Genomic DNA, 22,546 nt, shown 5'->3' on the forward strand with positions numbered 1-22,546 from the left:
GCGCTGCCTTTCTCCGCTCTCCCGGGAAGGCAGGCAGGGGGGAGCAAAGACTTTCGCCCCCGCCCGCCTTCAGAAGAGGTCCTGGACCTCTTCTGAAGGCGGACGGGGGGCGAAAGTCTTTGCTCCCCCCCGCCTGCCTTCAAAAGCCGTCCGCGATAGCGGGAAGCGCTTCCCTGCTATCCCGGACTGCTTTTAAAATGCTGGCGGTGGGGAGCAAAGCCTTTCGGCCCCCGCCGGCCTTCCTGGACCTCTTCTGAAGGCCGGAGGGGGGGAAAGGCTTTGCTCCCCACCACCAGCATTTAAAAGAGGTCCCCGGAGATTTCCATATGGGCTTTCTTCTTGCGAAGCAAGCCCATAGGGAAATTCGTCTTGCGAAGTGCCTCCAAAACAGAAAACCCTTTCGTCTTGCGGGTTTTCCGTCTTGCGAGGCATTCGTCTTGCGAGGTACCACTGTACTATAAAATTAATACTTTTGTTGATCAACTACATTCCACAGTAAAAATCTGGTGCCTGCCAGTGCCAACCACAAAAGCATACTTGAGGGCCTTTATTATTTTTACATAGTATGTGGACACAGAGGTGACCTATTATTTGGCGGTGGTGAATTTCAGTCTCTGTTTCTCTCCACCCCTCTGTGATATATATGAATGAGAGAGAATAATAGGGGAGATTCTATGGGGGCATTTTTTGTGTCATAGCTGAGCTAGAAAATGACAGATCTGTGGTGTTTACAGTTCCATCCTGCTGCAGGCTTTTCCCAATTCAATCTTTTCATACTAATTCCTTCATGACTTGGGCCTTGATGGTATAGAACATAGAGGTAGGACTATTGTAACAAGGTACATACTGGCAATAAAAGCTTATGTTTTGATTGTTCCATGGAACTGTTCCAAAGCTATTTAAGTAATGGGGAATAGTTGTTGTTATTAATATAGATTTTGCTTCAGCCATTCTTTTCTGATTTTTGTTGCTCTGTATATTATCTATCTATCTATATATATATAATGCTTTCCTGCCTGTTGTAACTTGCCCTATAATTTTGTTTTCTAAGTGAAACAACATGATTCCATTCTTTGGAGATTTGTGGCTGGCTCACTCATGGAATGGGACTAAAACAGCTTACCGTGGTGGCAATGGATCCTACTGCTACAGCAGAGCACGGGGAAGTACTGTGCTTCAAGGTGTAAGCTTTGGTGGAGTCCCTATTGTCCTTCTGCTCGATGTTACTTGCTTTTTGGTAAGTTAATTTTAGAAGTCTCAGTTTTGGCAGATAACTTCCTCTTATACAATCTTCAAGTTCCCAAAGCAAGTTCTGAGAAAGGGCCTAGTAGGGCAATGGCTCAAGAAGTATGGTCAGTGTGCCACGTCAATTGAGCATGTGTGTTAAGACAAGTCCCAGAATCCTCTGCAAAAAAGAGAAGCTCTATGGCAGATATGTAGAAAGTGTTCCCTGTAAATAAACTGGACTTATTGTCCAATCCAATAGGGCTTGTGTTCTTAAGGGTGAATCATCATGTAATTTAAAGGTAAAGGGACCCCTGACTATTATTATTATTATTATTAGGTCCAGTTGTGGACGACTCTGGGGTTGTGATGCTCATCTTGCTTTATTTGTCGAGGGAGCTGGCGTACAGCTTCTGGGTCATATGGCCAGCATGACTACGCCACTTTTGGCGAACCAGAGCAGCGCACGGAAACGCCATTTACCTTCCTGCCAGAGCGGTACTATTTATCTACTTGCACTCTGACGTGCTTTCAAACTATATATCAGAGTACCATGTTAGAATTACCGTAACATGGGTTTGTTTGAATTCTTTCTTGTGAAGCTTAAGACAAGTATTTTGCACCCTTCACAGCACGTTTTATTCTTTTTGCTCTAAAAAAGGCCCTGTCCAATACTAGTCATAATCTACTTTCTGGTGTTACAACAATAAAAATCCAAAGTTTTGGTCAAGTATGAAAAATTTGGTCCTGGCGCTCTTATGGCACTGTCATATCTGAAGCCAGCTTAACATGAAATAACGAAACCTTATGCCTTTGAATGAATGTTACTTCTTTTCTTTTAGATTTTATTGTTGGTATTTTCTTTTATAAGAAAAAGATTCTGGGATTATGGTCGTATTGCCCTGGTATCGGAAGCATTGAGGTAAATGTTTATTTATTTATATAATGCATTTGCTTATTGCATTTATATTCTTCTCCAAGGAACTCGAGGTGGTGAACATACTTCTCCCCTCCCCCACTTTATCTGTGCATCAACCCTGTGAGGAAGGCTAGGCTGAGAGGCAGTGACTGGCCCAAGGTCACCCAGTGAACTTCATGGCCAAGTGGGGATTTGAACCCCAGCCTCTCATGTCCTAGTCCCAACACTCTAACCGCTACAGCACTTGCTCTCAAGATGTAGAAAACATGAGTGTCAAAATGTTACATTGGCCCCCACAGAACATTGGTAGATACAGAGGGCATAGTGCCATGCTGTTGGTGACCAAGGGTGGTATCCAACAAAAGTGTAGCTATGTTAGTGCAAGGACTTCTGGCTGTTCAATGCAACTTATCATTTCCCTTCTCTCGCCATGTGCCCCTGCCCCCCAAAGCAGACTTGTAGGGAGTGTGTGAGCAGAGAAACTTACTGCCCCATGTAACACTTTGATATACAGTGGTACCTCAGATTAAGTACTTAGGTCCATTCTTAACCTGAAACTGTTCTTAACCTGAAACACCACTTTGGCTGTAATAGGCATTGTCATAGACCACTGTAATAGGCATTGTCATAGACCACAAACACCAACAGTTCTATGGATTACAAAGAGGAGGAACTGTGACACTAAATACATTGTTAGGAATTGCTTCAGTAGTGGGGGTTTTTTAAATAATAAAAAAGTGCAGCATGTGTGTGTGGCGGGCGGGTGGGTGTGTGTATGTGCATGTCTGTGGTTCCCATGAAAATTACCTGATCATGCATGCTATTGATTAAAAAAGAAAAGCCCATTGTCAACGATGAGTTTAGAGCATTATACCTAGTTTAGCCCTGGAGTACATTTTTTTTTAATTTGTGAAACCACTGTTTCGTTCAAAACTTCTCTTGAGCAAAACAGCTGTATAAGACTAGATCTTTAGGAAGAATTGGCGAGTGCAGGGCATGTTTGTTTCTTGCAGTGGCTGAAACAATGCTTACTTCCAAGCGCCCATTTCCAGTTGCTGCATGCTGAGGTCAGGGTTTGCAGAAAACAAAACAGCACTTTAATTTTAATATGAAGGTTTTGCAAAGGCTCCTTTTGCTCAAAACCTCTGTAGCAAAACTTGAAGGGGAACAAACAGCTACAATGTGTAAACGTGAATTGGGAGTGAAGGAAGAGAGAAATGTGAAGACAGGTGGTGAAGAGTTAACCTAAGGACACGGAAGAAGGAAAGAATCATACTTCCTGAAACTTACCAGAATGTTGTCAGTTTCATATTTGAAGGGCGAGGGGAGAAGTCTTTGTGTAGCTTCCTCCAAGGCTGGGTTGCATCATGGGTTATTTAGAAAGCTATACCCTCTGCTGAAATAGGGGAACATGCCAGCAAGGGAAAGAAGAACAGCAAGCAGACTTCCTTGACCAGCTTTCTGGTGACAGATCCAAAAGGGATATTCATGTTGCCCATTGTGGAAGCTCACAACATTTGCTGCTGTGCACTTCCGTGGTTGTTTTTATTAAGGGTGCACACGTTGGTAAAGAAATACCTGCATGAATTCCCAGTTGGAAAAAATGGAAATGGAGGGTAGGTGTTATGGTTCCAAGGGATTGCTCGAGAGCAAGCAAGCAAATGCCTCCCTGCTCGGCTGTGAAGCCTTGCTTTTGATGCCAAAATAAACTTTATCTGTCCAGAGCGCCACTCTCCCATGGCTGGCTCATTCACTAGCAGAATCCGTGAGTGGGTGGTCCTTAAACCTTCCCCAGCAAAGTAGTTTCTTGACTGTGCCTCCCCTCTCGGCGCGAAAGCTTACTGTGCAAGAAGGGCGTGGGTAACGGAGGACCTCTCTCCTCCCCGCTTTGCCTAGGCAAGGTGTCCTGGCACTGCCTCGCCTCCTCCGAGCCCTGAAGCTCCTCTCCACTAGAGGTGTGGTTACTCTCCTCCGCTGAGGAGGAGCTGCTTCCCACAATCTTTGGGGGCTCTCTGTAATCCGTCCGGGTTTTCCTCTCTCCCCCCTGAGCCAATGGCAGTTCCCTGACAGTAGGTATGTAATTCCTGAGCGGTGGGGACATGCACACACCACATGAATACTTCTCGCGGACCTCTCACTAGTTTGGATGGGATCTATTGGTTTAGTAGTTAAGAGGCAGGAAATGTAAACCACTTATTTGGGAACATCCTTGCACCAATGGGCTTTTGGAAATACTGGATCTGAGCTATGTATTGTGTCACTGTGTCTAGAAATGAAGAGACGGTCCTCTTAGTCATAGAATGAGATCTAGAAAAATATTGCTTTGAGGTCTTTTTTCAGGAGCAAAGCATTATATTGATATGAGAGTTAATAATTTCTACAGAACGGATTCTACAGAACTCCCCCCTCCCAATTGTCTAAAATGTTATTCATGTTTTCACTATAGTATGCTTTCCTCCTAACTATTTGTTTCTTTTCCCTTTGGAGTATTTCTGTTAGCTGCTTTATTTGAGCTTCTTTTAAATATGCTTTTGAATTTTAGCAACTGTTGTTAAGTCTAGTATTCTAATTTTGCGGTCTTCCTTTGTGTATTCTAGTGATACCAATGTATCTGGTGATTTAGCCAATCCTGATGATTTGGACCCCGATGAAGTCAGTAGTATTTTGTATTAAGTATTTTGCATTTTCTTATTTCCCCACCCCACCCCCCAAAAAGCCTTCCAATTACTTTGGGTATTCTCTGAAACATTGTGTCCTGATATCATTAGGAGGCTTAGGACCAACCCAAAGTGTTTTTCCCCTGTAAAATAAATTACAAATATAAATTTATAATTTGATCATTCTGCCTCCTACCCAAGCAGGAGAATCGGAGAGCTTTTGGGTGCAGGAGCTGTTTCTGCTCATGCAAAGGGAATAGCTTCTAATTACTCCCAGTTTCCTGTTCCAATTTGCAGCCTCTTGCACAGAATCGCATGCCATTTTGGATAGCCCCACAATCCCAAGAGCAGCTTTTCAGGGAACATGTGGATCCCACTCGTTCAAAAAAGAATATTTCTGTTTCTTCTAGGGTTTTTGTTCTTGGATGATATCTGCCTTTCGAATGAGGTGAGTACGCAAAGTAGGAGAGATCTGAGTGCTCTTTATGCTATACATTGCTTAATAACAGTTTCTTAGCAATTTTGGAAACAGAGGGCTGTACATTTTTAATGTTCTATGCTTTATCATTGCAGCAATTGGATTTTGGTTAGCCGCCTTGAGAATTATAAATTATAAGGTGGAATAGAAAGCTTTTATATTAAATGCAAGAAGGGACAGCACTATGGTTAAAATGGTTAGAAAAACAGTTAGTAAGCCCACAGCTTTGAAATGAGATTTGAATTGTGTTATATAAAGGCATTTATAAATCATTTAAATATTTTTTTAAAATATCTCTAATTCGTATCCCAGTATGTGTGATTTATTTTTTTCTTTTTCTTTTTAAAAAAGCTAATCCATTATTATATGAAGCAAGCCTACACACTTCTTTGATCTTTTACCATCTTAACAGCTGGATAGACTGGCTGTGATGACACAAGTCCCCAAATAAAAATTCACTAGGGAAGGATCATTAGATCTTGCTGTTGACTCATTTATATGAGCTTGCCAAGAAAACCATGATTCTAAATTGGAGTTTTTAAGATGTTCTCAAAAGTAGGAAGTGCAAGCTTCCTTAGGGACTCCACTTTCGGTTTCCCACCTCTGCAATTTATCTCATTTCAGGAAGCTTTTTTCCAGTTATAATGAATAGTAGTGTACTTCTGCTTCTCACTAAAATGGTTTTCAGGATCACAGATCTTACCTACAGCTCTATGCTTTGCAGTAAATACTGTCATGCTTAAGGGTTAGATTTAATGTTGTGACAGAACTGCCAACCTTATGATAATTAAGAAAATACCCTGCTATAATAGTTAGTTGATTTCTGATTTTAAAATTTTATATGGTTTTTATATATATTGTAAACCTCTTTGTTTTTTAAAAATTAAATAAACAAATGAAATTATGTATCTCTGAAATAAGAGGAAATAATTTTCAGGTTGGTATATTGAAATTGTGTAATGCTGTCTAGCTCAGTAGTTTTTGATGTCAGTATTGCTGGGTTCTACAGTAAGGAAAGCTGTCCTGCCCCGTTACAAAAACATTCATTTTATTTATTTTTATTGTGTTTACTGTGTCTTTCTGCATCTGCAGGATATTCTCTTTAGTGTGATAATTCTGTTCAAAAGTTTAGCTGTATTTCAAATTGGCATTTGCTTTTGGTTGTACAAATAATGCCTCCATAATCCAATTTTTTAAAAGTTTTTCATTTTGTATAAAATTGAATAAGGAGAAAGCACTCACATTCTGTAAATTGTAGACAGTGGGCCAAATGCCAGTTGTTCTTTCCATGTGGATGTGCTTTTGTTTGAACCCGTTCAGCATCTTTTTACTGCCTAGCTTCTTTTGCTTCTGTATCCATGTGACCTTTTATGATACCACCATATTGTACAACACAGAGTATTTTCAGTCTGCAGCTGCAATGCAATCCTTAGTCAGCCTTCTTCTTAAGCATACACCCACCTTTGTAAAACTTGGCAACTGACCTGTTCTGTTATTTGTGGTGCAGCGATGAAGAGATTCGTGTAAAATGTGGGGAGGATGCCATTACCTATCTCGCCTTTCAGCGCCATCTCATCTGCCTGCTGATTGTAGTCAGCATGCTGTCTTTGTGCATCATACTTCCTGTCAATTTATCAGGCAACTTACTTGGTGAGAACCTTTTATGACTTGGTGTTTCGTGTCACTTTTAATGCCTTGATGAGCAGGGTTCACTTACTCTTATGTAGGTGGGATATATCATAGTTATTTCATTTTCTCCAGAAAACCTTTGGGCATCTGGTAAAACCTCTGTTGTGGCCTTGACAATAAATTACTGCTTCTATATTGGAGTAGCACATCTGTGTTGATGATAGCCTATTACTACTCCATGGAGAGTATAAACATATGCATCGGTATTCAGTAACTAGTTTTTTTTGCCAAGTATATTAGATTCTCACAATGTGCCTAGATTAGCTGGTGTAGGTAGTTTTCCTTCTGAACCAACAGCTCCGGCTTGGAACACATCCTAGGCTGTTTTAGCCATTCTGTTCACAGTTGTGGCCACTGAAAATATAAGAATTCCATGTCTCAGCATACCAAAGATAATGGCTATGAACAGAGCTAAACAGTCTTTTATCCCAGGATGACACAAAAAGTGAGTAAACAACTCCTAATAAGCCTGAGGCCTCTTCCCATCACTTTTTAAACTAGCCTGTGTTTACATGACCAAGGGGGTTTGAAAAGTTAAGGGGTGATTAAGTTGGCAAAAAGACTACATAAGAAGAGGATTGTATAATGCATAATACATTCAATGGAACTGAGAGTGGTACGCTCAAAATCTGTCTCTTTTTACATGCAATGCTTAAGGCGCTGGAGCTTGTAGGTAAGAAATCAATAAAACTAAGAAGGCATGTTTTTTAAATATATATATATATATATAAATATATATATTATAATAATCAATATCTCTAGCCAGAGTTTGTGCTTTCTCTGTCTTTTAAAGGAACCCAGAAGCTCATTTTTAGCATTTATTCTTACTGAGATAATATCAAAGGAATCAGGATGTTTATACCAAATGGTTATAAATAATATCCAAGTGGTGGGCCTATGCTATTCCACAGTGGCAAAGAAATTAGAACCCCCTACCTACTCCTCAAACAGCAGAAGGGAGTGGTGGCGGCTTGCTCCTTCTGCCTCTTTCCTTTATATTTCCTGGGGGCGGGGGAGGAGAAGAGTGTTTTCTTCCTTCCTATGTGATTTTTAGGCTCCAAAAGGTGCTACATAACTGTTGCTAACCTAATGGGCCTGGGATAGGTTCCTCTGTGGAATCTGGCAGAGGGACCCAACTGGTGCAAGCCTGCTTGCTTGGAGTTTGTCTGGGGTGGGAAGGTATTAGCAGTGGGAGAATGGCCGTGTGTCCAGCCCTTCCAAGGGAAGGGTGAGCACAGAGATGGAGGATATATAATGACATCAATGGATTTTAAGGTGGAGGAGAGTGAGTAACAGGTTATCTATTTCTTTCCTCACTAACTCAATGAGTCCTTCAACTTGGCCTGACTTCTCTTAGTGCATGCATTCTGATATTGCATGCCAGATTCCCAGTGACTTGATCTTTGAGCACATGTGATAGCTACTGCAGTGCTTTAGGATATGAGGCTGGGGGTCATTTCTGCCCCATTCCTCCATTATTTTTTACGGCTGGAAGGTAAAAAACTCGAGTCTTGCTTACTTACCCTTGACTGTAGCATCCCTGGTGTGTATACTGATGACATGTTCTAGACCAGTGTTTTTCAACCACTGTTCCGCGGCAAACTAGTGTGCCGTGAGATGTTGCCTGGTGTGCCATGGGAAAAATTCGAAAGATTAAAAAAAAAGTCAAATTTTCGCCCACTAGGCGGGCGCCGGACTGTGTCCACCCTATTTTCCATCCGTTCTGGGTGGGGATCAGATCGGATGGGATCGGATGAGAGCGGACAGACGGTCCGCTCTCATCCGATTCCCTATAGAGAGCAGTGGGGCTCTGACATCTCCCTCTCCGTACACAGTGGTGGTGTGCCTTGTGATTTTTTTCATGAAACAAGTGTGCCTTTGCCCAAAAAAGGTTGAAAAACACTGTTCTAGACTAATAATGATTTTTATCTGTATTACAAACTGCTTTGAGATTTATAAATGAAAGCAGTATATAAAGGTAGAAATTATAATAAATCAGTGGTAATATTATAGTGATTCAATAGCATTTTGTTATTTTAAAAAGAATTAATTCAAAGTGTGTATACTGTGTATACTGTCCTGTTTTTCAGATAAAGATCCTTACAGCTTTGGCAGAACTACTATTGCAAACCTAAGAGCAGGGTATGTAACTTTTGAGATGTTAACATCATATATGTATATTGTGTATGTACTGTAGTATTTACCTGAGTCTCACATTCCTTGATTTTACTACTTGGGGACTTCCCCCCTGCCATATAAGTAAAAAGCAAGTATTGTATGTAAAGCAGGCATGGCAGAACAAGATATACGGAAAGTGTACTGCATTTTACTTATTCCTGGTTTGATTTGGAATAGACTTGGGTTGCTATTGGAAGTACTGTGGGGTCTAAATGCTTCTTCCTTTGCCCTCAAAGTTAAGGGCCCCTCAGGTTGACCTGTTTATTGCGCTTTCATCCTGAAACATGCTTGCACAAAGCTTACATGGATTTTGGGTTGTAGGTAATCTTTCTTGAGCATTCTCAATATACATTTTTAATATATTTAATATACATACAAGATATACATTTTTAAAAATACACATGTCCTGTATGGTTTAAGGGGAGGTTGTAAAAGGTAACATAGTCAGTCTTATGATTGCTATCCTGCCTTGCTGACCACTAAACAGTCATAAATTGAAGAGTAGCTTAGGCAAATGTTATACTCCAGTCATTTCACTTCTAATACATCAAAACTTGTGTTCCACAGCAACAGTCTTTTCTGGCTGCACACTATTTTTGCTGTTGTGTACATGATTTTGACCGTTGTCTTTATGAGACATCACACTCAAGCCATCAAATATGAAGAAGAAAGCATAGTAAGTTTCTATATTCTTAAAAATGTGTATTGCTACTTCTCCTAGTGTAAGCTAACCTAAAACCAGAAAAACTACCCCTTGACAAATCATGTATGCACATTTCTGATTTGCTGGGTTGTGGGACAAGTCTGCAAAACAGAACACACACAAAACCAAGAAATTTGGTGGAGCTTGTATTCCATTCTGTTACAGCTGGGGGCGGAAAGTGTTTTTTTGTGAACGGGGGGAGGTCAGACTTGTAATCCTTGTTTTTTTCCTCCTCTTCAAATACACACAGTCCAACTTGAAATATATAATAATGTGTCTCTTTTCTGGCTTCTTCCCTAGTTCAGAGTCTCTGAGAAACTAATAATTTCTGTTCTGTAGGTAAAACGCACATTGTTCATAACTCATCTTCCCAAAAATGCCAAAGCAACAACCATAGAAAATCACTTTAAGTAAGTAAAAAAGAGAGAGAGGGAGGGAGGCTGAATTTCTATTTGAGCTTATTTTTCTTTGTTTAAAGGGTCCTTGTAGTTTTAAGCTCCCTTAACGAAATACATAACTAAGTTATTGTTTAATTTTACCTACAGACTATTATTAAAAATTGATGAGCAAAGCCTGTCTAAATGTAGGTCTTGAATTTAGTGTCTACCCTAGCTGTGTTGTGTGTAGTGAGAGCCAAGGATTGATAAGCTACTAGACTTCCTTCTTAAGGAGAGACCTTGTCCGTATTAGCTGGCACCAGGGGTTAGTCCTATCTACCCACCCACTACAAGAAAACTGTAAAAAAGGGGGGAGGCTAGCTGGAATGGTACAGAAGAGCAAGGGGCACTGTATCTTGACAACTTTGTAAACTTGTGCCAGCAATTAATTTTAAATTAGCATAAGAGGGGGTCGATAGAGCAGTCAGAGGAGAGCTTTCCAGCACTTGGCTAACTGCTTTGTATGGAATTTGTGCTCCCTTCCCATGTTACCAGAATGTGGGTAGCCTTCATTATTCCTCCTGCACTGACACAGCAGGAGCCCAGAACCTTGGAAAGTGTAGTTTTCAAGGCTGCAGTATCATGACCAGGGAGTTTGGTAGGCCATTTCTGGCACCTGGCAGTAGCTATTGCAACAGTATTCTAGGGGTCCTGTACCTTTTAGGCTGTGATAGAAGTGTCCTCCTCCTGGCACCTGCCACCAAATCAGTTTTTTAAGAGAATTGAGGACAGCAAGTCTGTGCTTCAGACGACTTTGAGCCCCAATCACAATAGGCTCGTGTTAAAATGTCTAAATTTATATTCTGAGCCTACTTATTTTTAAACACAGTGTTTCTCACCATCTTATTACAGTTTGTAATTATCTGTTTCATCCTTTTGCAGTGAAGCCTATCCAACCTGCGCTGTACAAGAGGTCCAGTTATGTTATAATGTGGCCAAACTCACCTCTCTCTACACAGAAAGGTACCTGCATGAAAAATGTCCTGGTGAAACTGCATTCACTTCGTTTTAAAATACGTTAACAGCAAAATGATCTGGTGCTAGAGATGATCACCAGTACCAGGCTGCTGGTATTATCTTTGCTGTTGTTAAGAATATTTCAGCCTTGCCGAATCAATCATGAGATACTATTAAGTTTTGCATACAGAAACAATATTTTAGCAAGAGAAAGTTATAGTTTTCTATACAGAGGTACAGAGTGACCTTTACCACATGTAGCCATAATGTCCCTACAGTGTGAAACAGCCCTGTAGCTGTTCTTAACTCCAGTTCAGTTTGTGGTTCCTGAAATTGCGAAGCAGTATGTTGGGGTTTGGTGATTGAGGATATCCAGGTTCAAATCTCTTATGAGGCAAAGAAGCTCAGCGTATGATCTTGGGCCAATTGCTGTCTCTCAGCTTTAGTCTGTCCTAGAGGAATATCGTGAGGGTAAAATAAGAGAGCCTCATGGATGACTCCTTGGGGAAGGGTAGGACAAAAACACAAATATATTTGGAAATATAGAGCATGATACTTCCACATTATAGGAACACCATCGGTCTACATAGTGCATACCATCAAGATTTGGCATTCATAAGCTGCTACAAGTTTTAGATCTTTACACATGTTGCATTATATGTATGTATTTGGGCTGCTCTGTAACTCTTACTTATAAAAATGTGTTTCTAAGATGGGCACATAGTTTTGGGGAATTAATCTGTTTTTGCATCATGAAACCTTATGTGTTTGTGCCCAGAAAAAAGGCAGAGAAACATGTGGCTTATTATACACAAGCGTTTCAGAAGAGTGGTAAACGATGTCTCATTCACACAAAATGGTTTGGCCAGTTCTGCTGTTGTGATGTCAGAGGTTGCAAAAAGGTAAAGAGTCTGTTTTATTACTTGTCTTAAAACTGTGTGGAAGATAAAATGCTTTGTAGCTTTTGTATATGATGTCTCTGTTTAAAATAGGAAAAGCTTAATATATGAAAAGTGAAAACAGTACTATTTCCAGATCTGAACTGTAAGAACTATTCAACACTGTTTTTGTAACAGAATCTTCCTTTCAACAGGAGGATGCTATAGATTACTACACCAAGGTTAGCAATAAATATTTGAGCGAATATTTGAAAGAGAAAAAGCTAATTTATGAGAAGCCACTGGGAATGGCTTTTGTAACATTTGAGGAGAAAGGCATGGCAACACAGTAAGTGTTTTGTTCTTTTAATTCAATATGGTCATCAAAGCGAAATTATTTACACTAAATGAAACACAAACCAATCCCAGCTCACCCCACCCCCTGCCCAAAATCATTCATGCATCTGTTTAAATACCACAGGAAGTCAGCAGATGGAACTCAGAGTACATTGCCTTTTCAGCTCATTTGAGGTTTTTCACCCATTCCTCTCCTCACATTTAACTAATTTTAGCTGGCAACTGACTTTTGTCTTAATCAAACAATGAACCTCTTCTGTTTGAACTGCATTTATCTGAAAGACCTAAGGATCCAAATTCCAGAAGAGTTTCTCTATTAATTTTTTGGCAGTGAAAGCCACAACAAGGTTGTTAATGATATTTAAAGTATTTGCAGCCTAAATGGCCTACTCAGAGTTAGATTACTTTTATATGTTATAACTTGTGTCTGCATACACAGTTTTAATCTAAGAAACAATATTGATTGTTACCCTCTGGTGGCTGTGTGGCATTGAAAGGTTACGCAGGGGTTGCTTTGATCATGCATAGTAACTTTCCTATCAGTTTCTCTGTACATTATCAAGTAATTCCAAGTATGAATGCTGAAATATTTTATTTTATTGCAGTATTCTTAAAGATTTCAATGCCTGTAAATGTCAAGGCTTTAGGTGTGTTGCAGAACCTCAGCCATCAGCCTACAGCAAGGAACTCTCTGTTTCAAAGTGGAATGTTGCATATGCTACTTATCCAGAGGATATCTGTTGGTAACTTTATTATTTTTATTTATATTATTTATTAGATTTATATACTGCCCTTCATCATAAGATCTCAGGGCAGATCACAGAATAAAATACAGGATAAAAACAAGTAAATAATTTAACAAAACAGCAAAAGAATAACCGCCCTTCTCACAGTCATGTTTAAAAGGGATAAGGCATCACCCTGCCTGTTATTTCCTACTTCAAATCATGCCTCTTTCTTCCCTGCCCCATGCTTTGTACTTGTTTAAGCAACAGGTACATCTGTTAATACCATTATTGCAAAGTATAGAATACTTGCTGATCTGCTGTGTCTTCTCACTTGCAGGGAAAAGCTCTCAGTTCAAGGGGCGAAGTGGTGGTTTCTTTGGCTTAGCATCAACTTGTTCCTGTTTATTGTGCTCTTTTTCTTGACAACCCCTTCCATCATTATCTCGACAATGGACAAGTTTAATGTAACCAAGCCTATTCACTATCTTAATGTGAGTAGCCCATTACATTCCGGTTTCATTCTCTGTTAATGCCCTCATGGGAAAACTCGGAAAGTGTAGATGAGCTGGAAATGGTACAGTCCTATGTAACACCTCCCACAAAGATTTTTTAGAGGGTTTTGCCCAGAAATTGTAATTATGCAAACACTCTCTTTCTTCTTAATCTTTCGTCAAAGTCTGTGTAACTCAGGCTTCCTCAACCTTGGCCCTCCAGATGTTTTTGGCCTACAACTCCTATGGTCCCTATCTAGCAGGACCAGTGGTCAAGGATGATGGGAATTGTGGTCTCAAAACATTTGGAGGGCCGAGGTTGAGGAAGCCTGGTGTAACTAGCCAACTCCTAGCCACCACCTCTGTATTCTTCCCACAGACTAAGCCATATTCGGTGAGTTGGATACCTTTCTTAAAAGCTAATATAACAGATATTCTTTCAGCTCAGTTGTTTTCAAGGTGACTATATAGAAATGGGCTTCATTGCTTTCTCTTTCCTCTCCATCTTCACAGAACCCTGTTGTGAGCCAGTTCTTCCCAACACTCATTCTGTGGTCCTTTTCAGCTTTGCTGCCAACAATAGTATTGTACTCAACGTTCCTTGAATCGCACTGGACAACGTAAGAATATATGTTCCTTTTTTGTTAGTTAAAGACCTCAAAATTCTGTGGAAGGAAGGATATACATACTTTATAGAAAGTAGAACCGCAAAAACCAGCAGCTTCCATTCCTCCCAAGTAAACACTGATTTTTAATGTAAACATGCCATAATGCAAAGGTGAAGTTAGACATTAATCATAGAGTTGGAAGGGACCATGAGGGTCATGCCGTATTATATAACAAGAGCCACTCTCTTTTTCCCTAGGTGAGTTAACTAATACAATCTATCATGTTGTTTTTATTTGTTTTGCTAAAGTTTCTAATCAGGTGTAGTGTTTGACTTATGGGAGCCTTCACTGAAAGACTGAATGTTCTTAAGGCAGACCTGTTGTGACTATGGATTGCTTATGGCAAGGATTGGGAACATCCAGATTTTGTTGGACTCCAATCAGGTCGATGGTTAGGAACGATGACAGTTGTCACCCAACAACATCTGGAGGACCACAGGATCTCAATCCCTAGCCTACGGCGCTTATTACGTGTCTGTCTTCCATTTTTTTTAAAAAAAGAAGTTTACCCTTTATCAGACAATCCCAGCATGGGTAACAGCTTAGATAAATCATTACATTTCCAGGGAGCTGAAAACACAGCACTGAACTTCAGTAATTAAAAACACCCATAGAGCCTCTCTTGGCTATCAGTTGCTGGGCAGCTATAATCCCATACACGCATGGGCAAACAGATAAACGTTTGGGGCCAAAATGCCACCAGCTTTATTTCTAGAAGAAGAACATTCCACTATCAAGGCACCACCCCCAAGAAGGCCCTATCTTATGCACTGTATTTCTCCTGGTAGTAAGACAATGAGAAAGCCTACCACGTAGTTTGAAGGGCCGAAGCAGGCTGATTCAGGGGTGGTTTTTCCTTCAGATACCTGTACATATAAGACAATACAGTGGGCCCCGCAAGACGAATGCCTCGCAAGACGAAAAACCCGCTAGACGAAAGGGTTTTCCGTTTTTCGATGCGCTTCGCAAGACAAATTTCCCTATGGGCTTGCTTCGCAAGACGAAAACGTCTTGCGAGTCTTGCAATTTTTTTCGCTTTCCCCCCCTTTTTCTAAGCCGCTAAGCCGCTAATAGCCTTTTAGCCACTAAGCCGCTAAGCCTTTAATAGCCGCTAAACCGCTAATAGCGCTAAGCCGCTAATAAGGTTGCTTCGCAAGACGAAAAAACCGCTAGACGAAGAGACTCGCGGAACGGATTATTTTCGTCTTGCGAGGCACCACTGTACAAGCACCAGAATACTCAGCCCAGTAGAATATAGGCAACCAATGTAGATCTTTCAAGTTTTGCATTATATTATCTTGGTAGACATTCCAGTCAGTGTTCTTGTCAGCTGCATTCTGCACTAGTTGTAGCTTAATTAAAGGAATAACATAAAAAATACCCCCCCCCGCAAGACACATTTAAAAGGCCATAGATTGTTTAATCAGCTGAAGGCACCAAAAGCTATGTAATGAGGGCGTCAGGCGAGCCTCCTTGGGAGAGCATTCCACAAATGGGAGGCCACCACAGAAAAGGCCCATTCTCGTGTTGCCGCCCTCCGGACCTCTCATGGAAGGGACAGCTCAAGAAGGGCATAAGATGATTATCACAAAGTCTGGGTCTGTTCATATGGGGAGATGGGGTAATTAAGGCATTGTGGTTCTGAGCCGTTTAAAGCTTTATAGGTCAAAACCAGCACTTTGAATTGGGCCCGCATACTAATTGGCAGTCAGTGCAGTCGGGCCAAATAGTAAAATTTCATTTTTTGTTACCTGTAAGAACTGGAAAGGTAGAAGGAAGACAAAGACCCATGTTTTATAACATAAGTATGTATCATGTGATTAATATATTTTTTTATATAGGTCTGGTGAAAACAGAATAATGATGCATAAGGTCTACACTTTTTTAATCTTCATGGTGCTAATTTTGCCTTCACTTGGTTTGACCAGGTAAAAACCCATGGCCGTAGCTAGGGGATGGTGAGGAAGGCCTCTGCCAGGGGCACAGGCGGGGGGGGGGACGCACAAAATTGGCTTTAAAATATGTCCATAAATACATCTATAAATAAAAATACTGATTATTGCCTCATAAGAAAAAGTGAAAGTGAAGTGCGCGAGGAATTAAATGGGTGGGGATTGGGGGTTGGAGGAGAGGTGGAAAGAAGAGCTAATTTGTCCATGGCTAGGGGGAGCAATCTGGACTGTTCCGCCAGGGGCACAAGATCACCCTAGCTATGGCTCTGTAAAAACCACATTAGAATCCCAGCTTTCTAGTTAAGACACTGGATTTTTTGTGTGTGTGCTGAAATTTTTGGCGTACTAATTACATGCAAAAGTCGTTTACATTCTTATGTCATGGAAAGCTAACTTCTTAAACTACTTACTTTGGCTTCTTTTATTTCATATTAGCCAGTGCACATGTTGAGGCACTAGAGCAGGCATAGGCAAGCTCGGCCCTCTAGATGTTTTGGGACTACAGCTCCCACCATCCCTGACCACTGGTCCTCTTAGCTAGGGATGATGGGAGTTGTAGTCCCAAAGCATCTGGAGGGCCAAGTTTGCCTATGCCTGCACTACAGTGATGTTTGTGTAAGCAGGGACAGTTGAATCCATGTCGTCCCAGACCTGTCCTCAAGCAACAAAACATTTCCACCTTCTTGTTGCTTTCTTAAACCATATTTTGTTTTGGTGTAGTGTGCAATGAAACCTAAATCCCATTAAAATAAGGGCACAGTTCATTGCTTTTCCCCTCATTGATTTCAGTGGGACTTAAAGGCCAAAGCAGAAAGTCTTGGATTGTTCTTTTTATTTTCTAACTTAAAAAGCAGCTGTGAGGGGAGGTGATGGTCTTTTATGTGCTGCTGGGATGTGTTAACCGTTTCCCCAAAGTTCCCCCACCTTTCTTCCTGACAATATACAGGCATCTGTTCTCCCCCTCCCTCAAATGAGGCAATTTCAAGGGGTTCAGGGAAATGGTATCTGCAGAAAGAGCTGAACGCCCCTTTCCTGAGCATCCATACCCCAATCAAAACTGGAGGCCTCACAGCAGCTGCTTTTAAGTTTGGTTAATGGTGTTTTATTTAAAAAGTTGGGATAGATCCTTACACAGATCTCCCGAGTCACATCCGTTTTGACCTTTAGCCATGTATAACTTCCTCTGTTTTGTAGGCAAATGTTCAAAACAAAAGGGTAACTAAAACTCTTAAATAACAATGATGTGCTTAGAACGACCCTTTTGTTCACGTGTTGGCTGTAGTGAATTATGGAGACTAATGCTAGCATATTTTTTCCAGTCTCGATGTCTTCTTTCGTTGGGTGTTCGATCGCGCATCTGAATCTAGATTTAGATTAGAGTAAGTAGTTAAGATCCTTTTTCTGCCTGCCCAGGGGCTTGTATGTCTTCTAGATACTGTGAACAACCCTACATCTGTCTAGAATATTCAACCATTTGCTTAACCTGCAAAAATAAATTACTCTGGGAGCCCAGAAAACATTATTGCATTTTGTCTTAACAACATTGTCCATAAAGGAGTGACTCCAGAATCTACTGGTTGATGCTTACCTTTTCCTTAAACACAAATCTTGAACTTTGACCTAATAGATTCAACTTAACAACATCTAGAATCTAGGTTAAGCATGCAGCATATTTGGTACCTTCAGTGTCTCTTTTGCTTCCTGTACAGTTACATCCAACATTTTATAATAAATGCAATGCATATAATATTGAGGCATGGAAAGATAAACAGTTGTTTCATTCGAAAGACTTTTATAGAAGTGGTAAATCTCCTTTCTGAAGAAGAGATTAAAGAGAGTCTAGATGATGCTTCCCTAGCTTGGCTGTTATGGAGCCAATTATCGTTATTTATGTGTATTATCACTGAAAGTCACAGGAAGATTCATATTTAAATATATGGAAGTTAAACGCAACATCTTTTACTTTCTGTTGAAGTAGTCATTGTATACAGAATATAAATTATTACTCATTGCTATTATACGAGCCACAACCTAGAATATGCTATGGCAGGAGGACAAGCATGCATTCAATAAAATTAAACCAAATTTAACTATTTTCAATTAAGCAATTATTTTCAAAATAAGCAAATTATCAAGGAAAATGCAAAAAAAGGCAGCTAGAGCAATTAGAAAGGATGGTGCTTAGAAGCTGAATGCCTGCCATACATAAAATTCTAGTAGACAAAGGTTACAGGTGTATTCCTGATTTCAAAAATGTGTGGGAATAGAAATGTGATATTCAAATAGAAGTCACAACCTTGGAATAAACACACATTCTTATATCAGCACAAGCTGGAGAGCCGGGTTTAAAAATAATAATCATAAATGTTATCTCATAAACTTTCTCTTAACAGTTCTGAAGCATTTCCTTTGGGATAGATGGGTGCCAGGTGGTTGTCAACTACTGCCACTTGCACTGTAAATCCCCTAAGTTTAAAAAACCATCTTGCTTAATTACTAAACAGCAGGTTACTCCGTCACCACATTTGGCCCTCTGAGTTTGCTGCATCACAAATAATTATTAGTTCATCATCCAGTTGCTACTAGAACTGCTATTGCAATTTAAAATGGACAATCTGGAATTCTGGTTTCAGAAAGTTTGGCAAAAACATTGTTGGAGAAATTAATGCAGAAATTGAAAATAGTTAAATGTGGTTTCATTTTATTGAATACGCAATCAATTGTGAGCACGCTGCCATAGCATATTCTAGATAGAAGCAGTACCTCCTCTATTACTCCTGCATTTCTTCAATATTAGCTAAGTCTTTTTCTTTCTTTTATTCAAACACAGTTTTGCCTTGTTATTTGCCTCTTTCTTCCCATTTAGCTACCTTTTCCAACATAGTTTACCTCCCAGAGATCGGGCATACTGGGGCATATAATGAGATCTAGTAGAGTTCTCCCCAGAGCAGGCAGGGGTAGGGGATGTTAATTGGTGACCAGATGAGGTTTTTCACCTTCTTCTTCTTCTTCTTCTTCTTCTTCTTCTTCACTCACTTGTGTTTCTTCTTCTTCTAAAACTATGTGCAGGTGTGTCTTTTTGCCTGACCAAGGAGCTTTCTTTGTGAACTATGTGATTGCATCGGCTTTCATTGGCACTGGAATGGAGCTGTTGCGTTTGCCAGGACTCCTGGTATACACTGCTCGCATGTTTATGGCCAAATCCAGTTCTGAGAGAAAACATGTTAAGCAGGTATGAAACCTAGACCTATTGCACAAAGAATTTTATATTCCTGTTAACCACACACTGCAATGTTTTGCATCTCTGTTCATATGGGCTTCCGGCATTCATCCCTGGACTCTGGTCGTCCTGATAATTTCAATCTTGTTGGTGATCCCCCAGCTTTCTGGTGGCCTTCTGTTGGAGCACAGTTAATCTCTGTAGCACAACACTCATTCAGTGTATATCAGCTCAAACACAGCAGCTCCCCCCCCCCCATTTTTCTTTTAGGAAGCATAGAAAATTTTCCATCTAAGGACCCCAGCATTTGAAAGTATTTACAGATCTGGCTTTTTGTTTAACTTCGTAACATGATTCAGTTCTCCTGAGTAAAGTGGCATTCTCTCAATTGTCGCAGCAAATTTCTGGCAATGCAACTGATATGTACTCATGCTCCCAAAGGTTGCTGACGCATGTCTGCTAAAATGTGGCATGCGTCACTTTTAAAATAACTGGTGTATGGAGAGAATAAGAGGCAGAATATTGTCCCTGCAACACTTAATGCAAATGTTTTATTTCCTTGTAGCACCAAGCATTTCAGTTTGCGTTTGGAGCAATGTATGCGTGGACACTCTGTGTGTTCACCGTCATCATGGCCTACAGCATCACCTGCCCCCTTATTGTCCCATTTGGTAAGTTGGCCGGTGTGCTGGAATTGTAATAGGACAAACAGGAGGGCTTGGTGGCTTGAATATTGTATTGAGACTGATAAATGTATGTGTTATACAGTGGTACCTCTGGTTACGTACTTAATTCGTTCCGGAGGCCCGTTCTTAACCTGAAACTGTTCTTAACCTGAGGTACCACTTTAGCTAATGGGGCCTCCCGCTGCTGCCGTGCCGCTGGAGCACGATTTCTGTTCTCATCCTGAAGCAAAGTTCTTAACCCGGGGTACTATTTCTGGGTTAGCGGAGTCTGTAACCTGAAGCGTCTGTAACCCGAGGTACCACTGTACTAGTTTCTGTGCCGGTGGACTTGTCACACAGGGTAAGAAAAGAGCGCGACAACTTAAATCATTTTGCTGCTCTCAATGGGAACTTAGTGTAGTGCTGGTTAATCTAAATACATGTTCCGCATGCTTTTTAGGTTTGCCTCTATATTATTCTTAGTTTTCATTTGTATACTGTTTGTCGTACTCATTAGTATAGCATAGTATTTTTTTATCTGAAAGGGGTTACGCATTGTAGGAAGTGCAACACGAGAAACATTAAAAGGTCAACATAGACCAGTAAGAAGACTAGGCCATGGATTTTGTGGTTTTGAGGATGAAAAAGGGAGCTGCTAGCTCATGAAACAACCTATGAGAACATAGGTCTCAGGTGTAGATCATACTTCCCATATATTGCAAATGTCCTAAAACATAAGATACTTTAAAACAGCACAGAATAATCGCAAGAATATCTGGCTCATCTAAAAAGGAAACTAAACAGCTGAATAGGCCTGTCAGCATAAAGTCTTCAAGACACATCAAGGGCTTAACAGCATTGATGCCTGCTGGACAAATATTCTATAGCACAGGGCTGGCAAATTATGGTACACCTGGTATAAAAATGTTTAACATTCTTATTTACGGTAGTGCCTAGTTTTATTGCCTTTGTTTTCTGGAATGTATTTTTTTTATTCCTGCAAAAATCATTCTAGTTACTAAACAAAATGTGGATTTTACTAAATGTAATCTTTTATGCCAGGGATCCCAAATAATACATAGCAGAAAACAAACAAACAAACACCAGCTGAATATAGCAACATACTTGGAAAGATGTATCTGATCTTTGTTTCAGTTTGATACAGCAAACAGGCACCATTTTTGCCAACTGAATTTTGGTTAGAAATTGTGTGCTTTGTTTTTCTGTAAAATCTGGTTTCCCAGAAACAAGCATTGGTTTTTATGTTTCAATTATAAAATATTTAACACCCTTATATAAGCTATATGTTTGTCTTCTAGTAACAGTTAGGTTGCGGTCCTGCTTATCTGGAAGTCAAGTCTCATTGAACTTCTGAGGAGACAAGCATGGCATTTCTCTTCTTCTGAATGGAGATCCTGTTCTTTATACCACCAAAAGTGTGGTGGTTGTGTTTTTCCTTTGCAATTATTAAACAAATAAAATTATTAACTAAACAAAACCATAGCGAATTCCTCAAACACATGGTAACAGAATGCTGATAGTTCTTCACAGCTGAACAAACACGTTACTAGTGTGCATCACAAAATAAACATGAAAAAAGCAGAATGTTGGATGGGATTTAAAACAACAGAACTTTGCTAGTTCACACAATTTAAAGCAGAGATATCTCTGTGGAAAGAGCACATGCTAGAGCCTTTCCTCATACCACATAATGGCATCCCACAAGAGGAAATGAAGCATTTGTATAACCTTATAAAACTGAAGCTGCTAATTTATTCAAAGTCAGTAGCAAGAGTCTGGTATTTTATATGCTGTTTACCTTTTGATTCCTGGCAATCACTGAGTCTACAGGCACAAGAACATTTTGGTGCCTTGGCTTGTATAGAACAAAGGGGACAGTTAGCATCTTCATGGTTCTGTGGTGAGAAATGGCAGCAGAAAAAACATTTTTGTAACTCTGACATTATTTCCTATTTTCAGGATTAATTTATTTGCTCCTAAAGCATACTGTTGACCGCCACAATCTCTACTTTGCATACCTTCCTGCAAAGCTAGAGAAACGAATCCATTCTGCGGCTGTGACTCAAGCCCTTGCAGCTCCAATTCTCTGCCTGTTTTGGCTGTATTTTTTCTCCTTTTTGAGGCTAGGTAAGTATGTGTGGCGTGCAAATGGTCAGACTTCTGAGAGGCTTATGTAGCAGGCAAGTAGTAATTTTTGTTGTTGAACATGGATATCTCTGCACTGTGTGAGTGGGAGCAAAGGGCAAAGATACAGCTGAAGTGTAGGGCTGCCAATTCGGGGAACAGCTAATGGTGCAGTCCCAAACACTGAGACCCAAGGACAT

The 22,546-nt window shown here is 40.3% G+C and overlaps 1 protein-coding gene across 4 annotated transcripts in view; it reads left to right on the top strand.

Annotated features, from left to right (window-relative positions):
- The window catches only part of TMEM63A (transmembrane protein 63A), a 37,120-nt gene that overhangs the window by 11,283 nt on the left and 3,291 nt on the right, over positions 1 to 22,546 (top strand). For all 4 annotated transcript variants that reach the window (XM_081186400.1, XM_081186397.1, XM_081186399.1 and 1 more), the window contains 19 exons: positions 1,052 to 1,237; positions 2,067 to 2,146; positions 4,741 to 4,795; positions 5,211 to 5,248; positions 6,786 to 6,928; positions 9,058 to 9,109; positions 9,713 to 9,821; positions 10,188 to 10,258; positions 11,168 to 11,248; positions 12,021 to 12,144; positions 12,336 to 12,469; positions 13,083 to 13,220; positions 13,543 to 13,696; positions 14,210 to 14,316; positions 16,206 to 16,292; positions 17,636 to 17,695; positions 19,386 to 19,548; positions 20,102 to 20,207; positions 22,182 to 22,349. In XM_081186400.1, the coding sequence (XP_081042526.1) occupies positions 1,061 to 1,237; positions 2,067 to 2,146; positions 4,741 to 4,795; positions 5,211 to 5,248; positions 6,786 to 6,928; positions 9,058 to 9,109; positions 9,713 to 9,821; positions 10,188 to 10,258; positions 11,168 to 11,248; positions 12,021 to 12,144; positions 12,336 to 12,469; positions 13,083 to 13,220; positions 13,543 to 13,696; positions 14,210 to 14,316; positions 16,206 to 16,292; positions 17,636 to 17,695; positions 19,386 to 19,548; positions 20,102 to 20,207; positions 22,182 to 22,349 (2,047 nt within the window). In that variant the 5' untranslated portion in view covers positions 1,052 to 1,060. The remainder of the gene's footprint in view (positions 1 to 1,051; positions 1,238 to 2,066; positions 2,147 to 4,740; positions 4,796 to 5,210; positions 5,249 to 6,785; positions 6,929 to 9,057; positions 9,110 to 9,712; positions 9,822 to 10,187; positions 10,259 to 11,167; positions 11,249 to 12,020; positions 12,145 to 12,335; positions 12,470 to 13,082; positions 13,221 to 13,542; positions 13,697 to 14,209; positions 14,317 to 16,205; positions 16,293 to 17,635; positions 17,696 to 19,385; positions 19,549 to 20,101; positions 20,208 to 22,181; positions 22,350 to 22,546) is intronic.

The sequence above is a fragment of the Podarcis bocagei genome, assembly GCF_964188305.1.
Source record: "Podarcis bocagei genome assembly, chromosome: 3".
Lineage (NCBI taxonomy): Eukaryota > Metazoa > Chordata > Lepidosauria > Squamata > Lacertidae > Podarcis > Podarcis bocagei.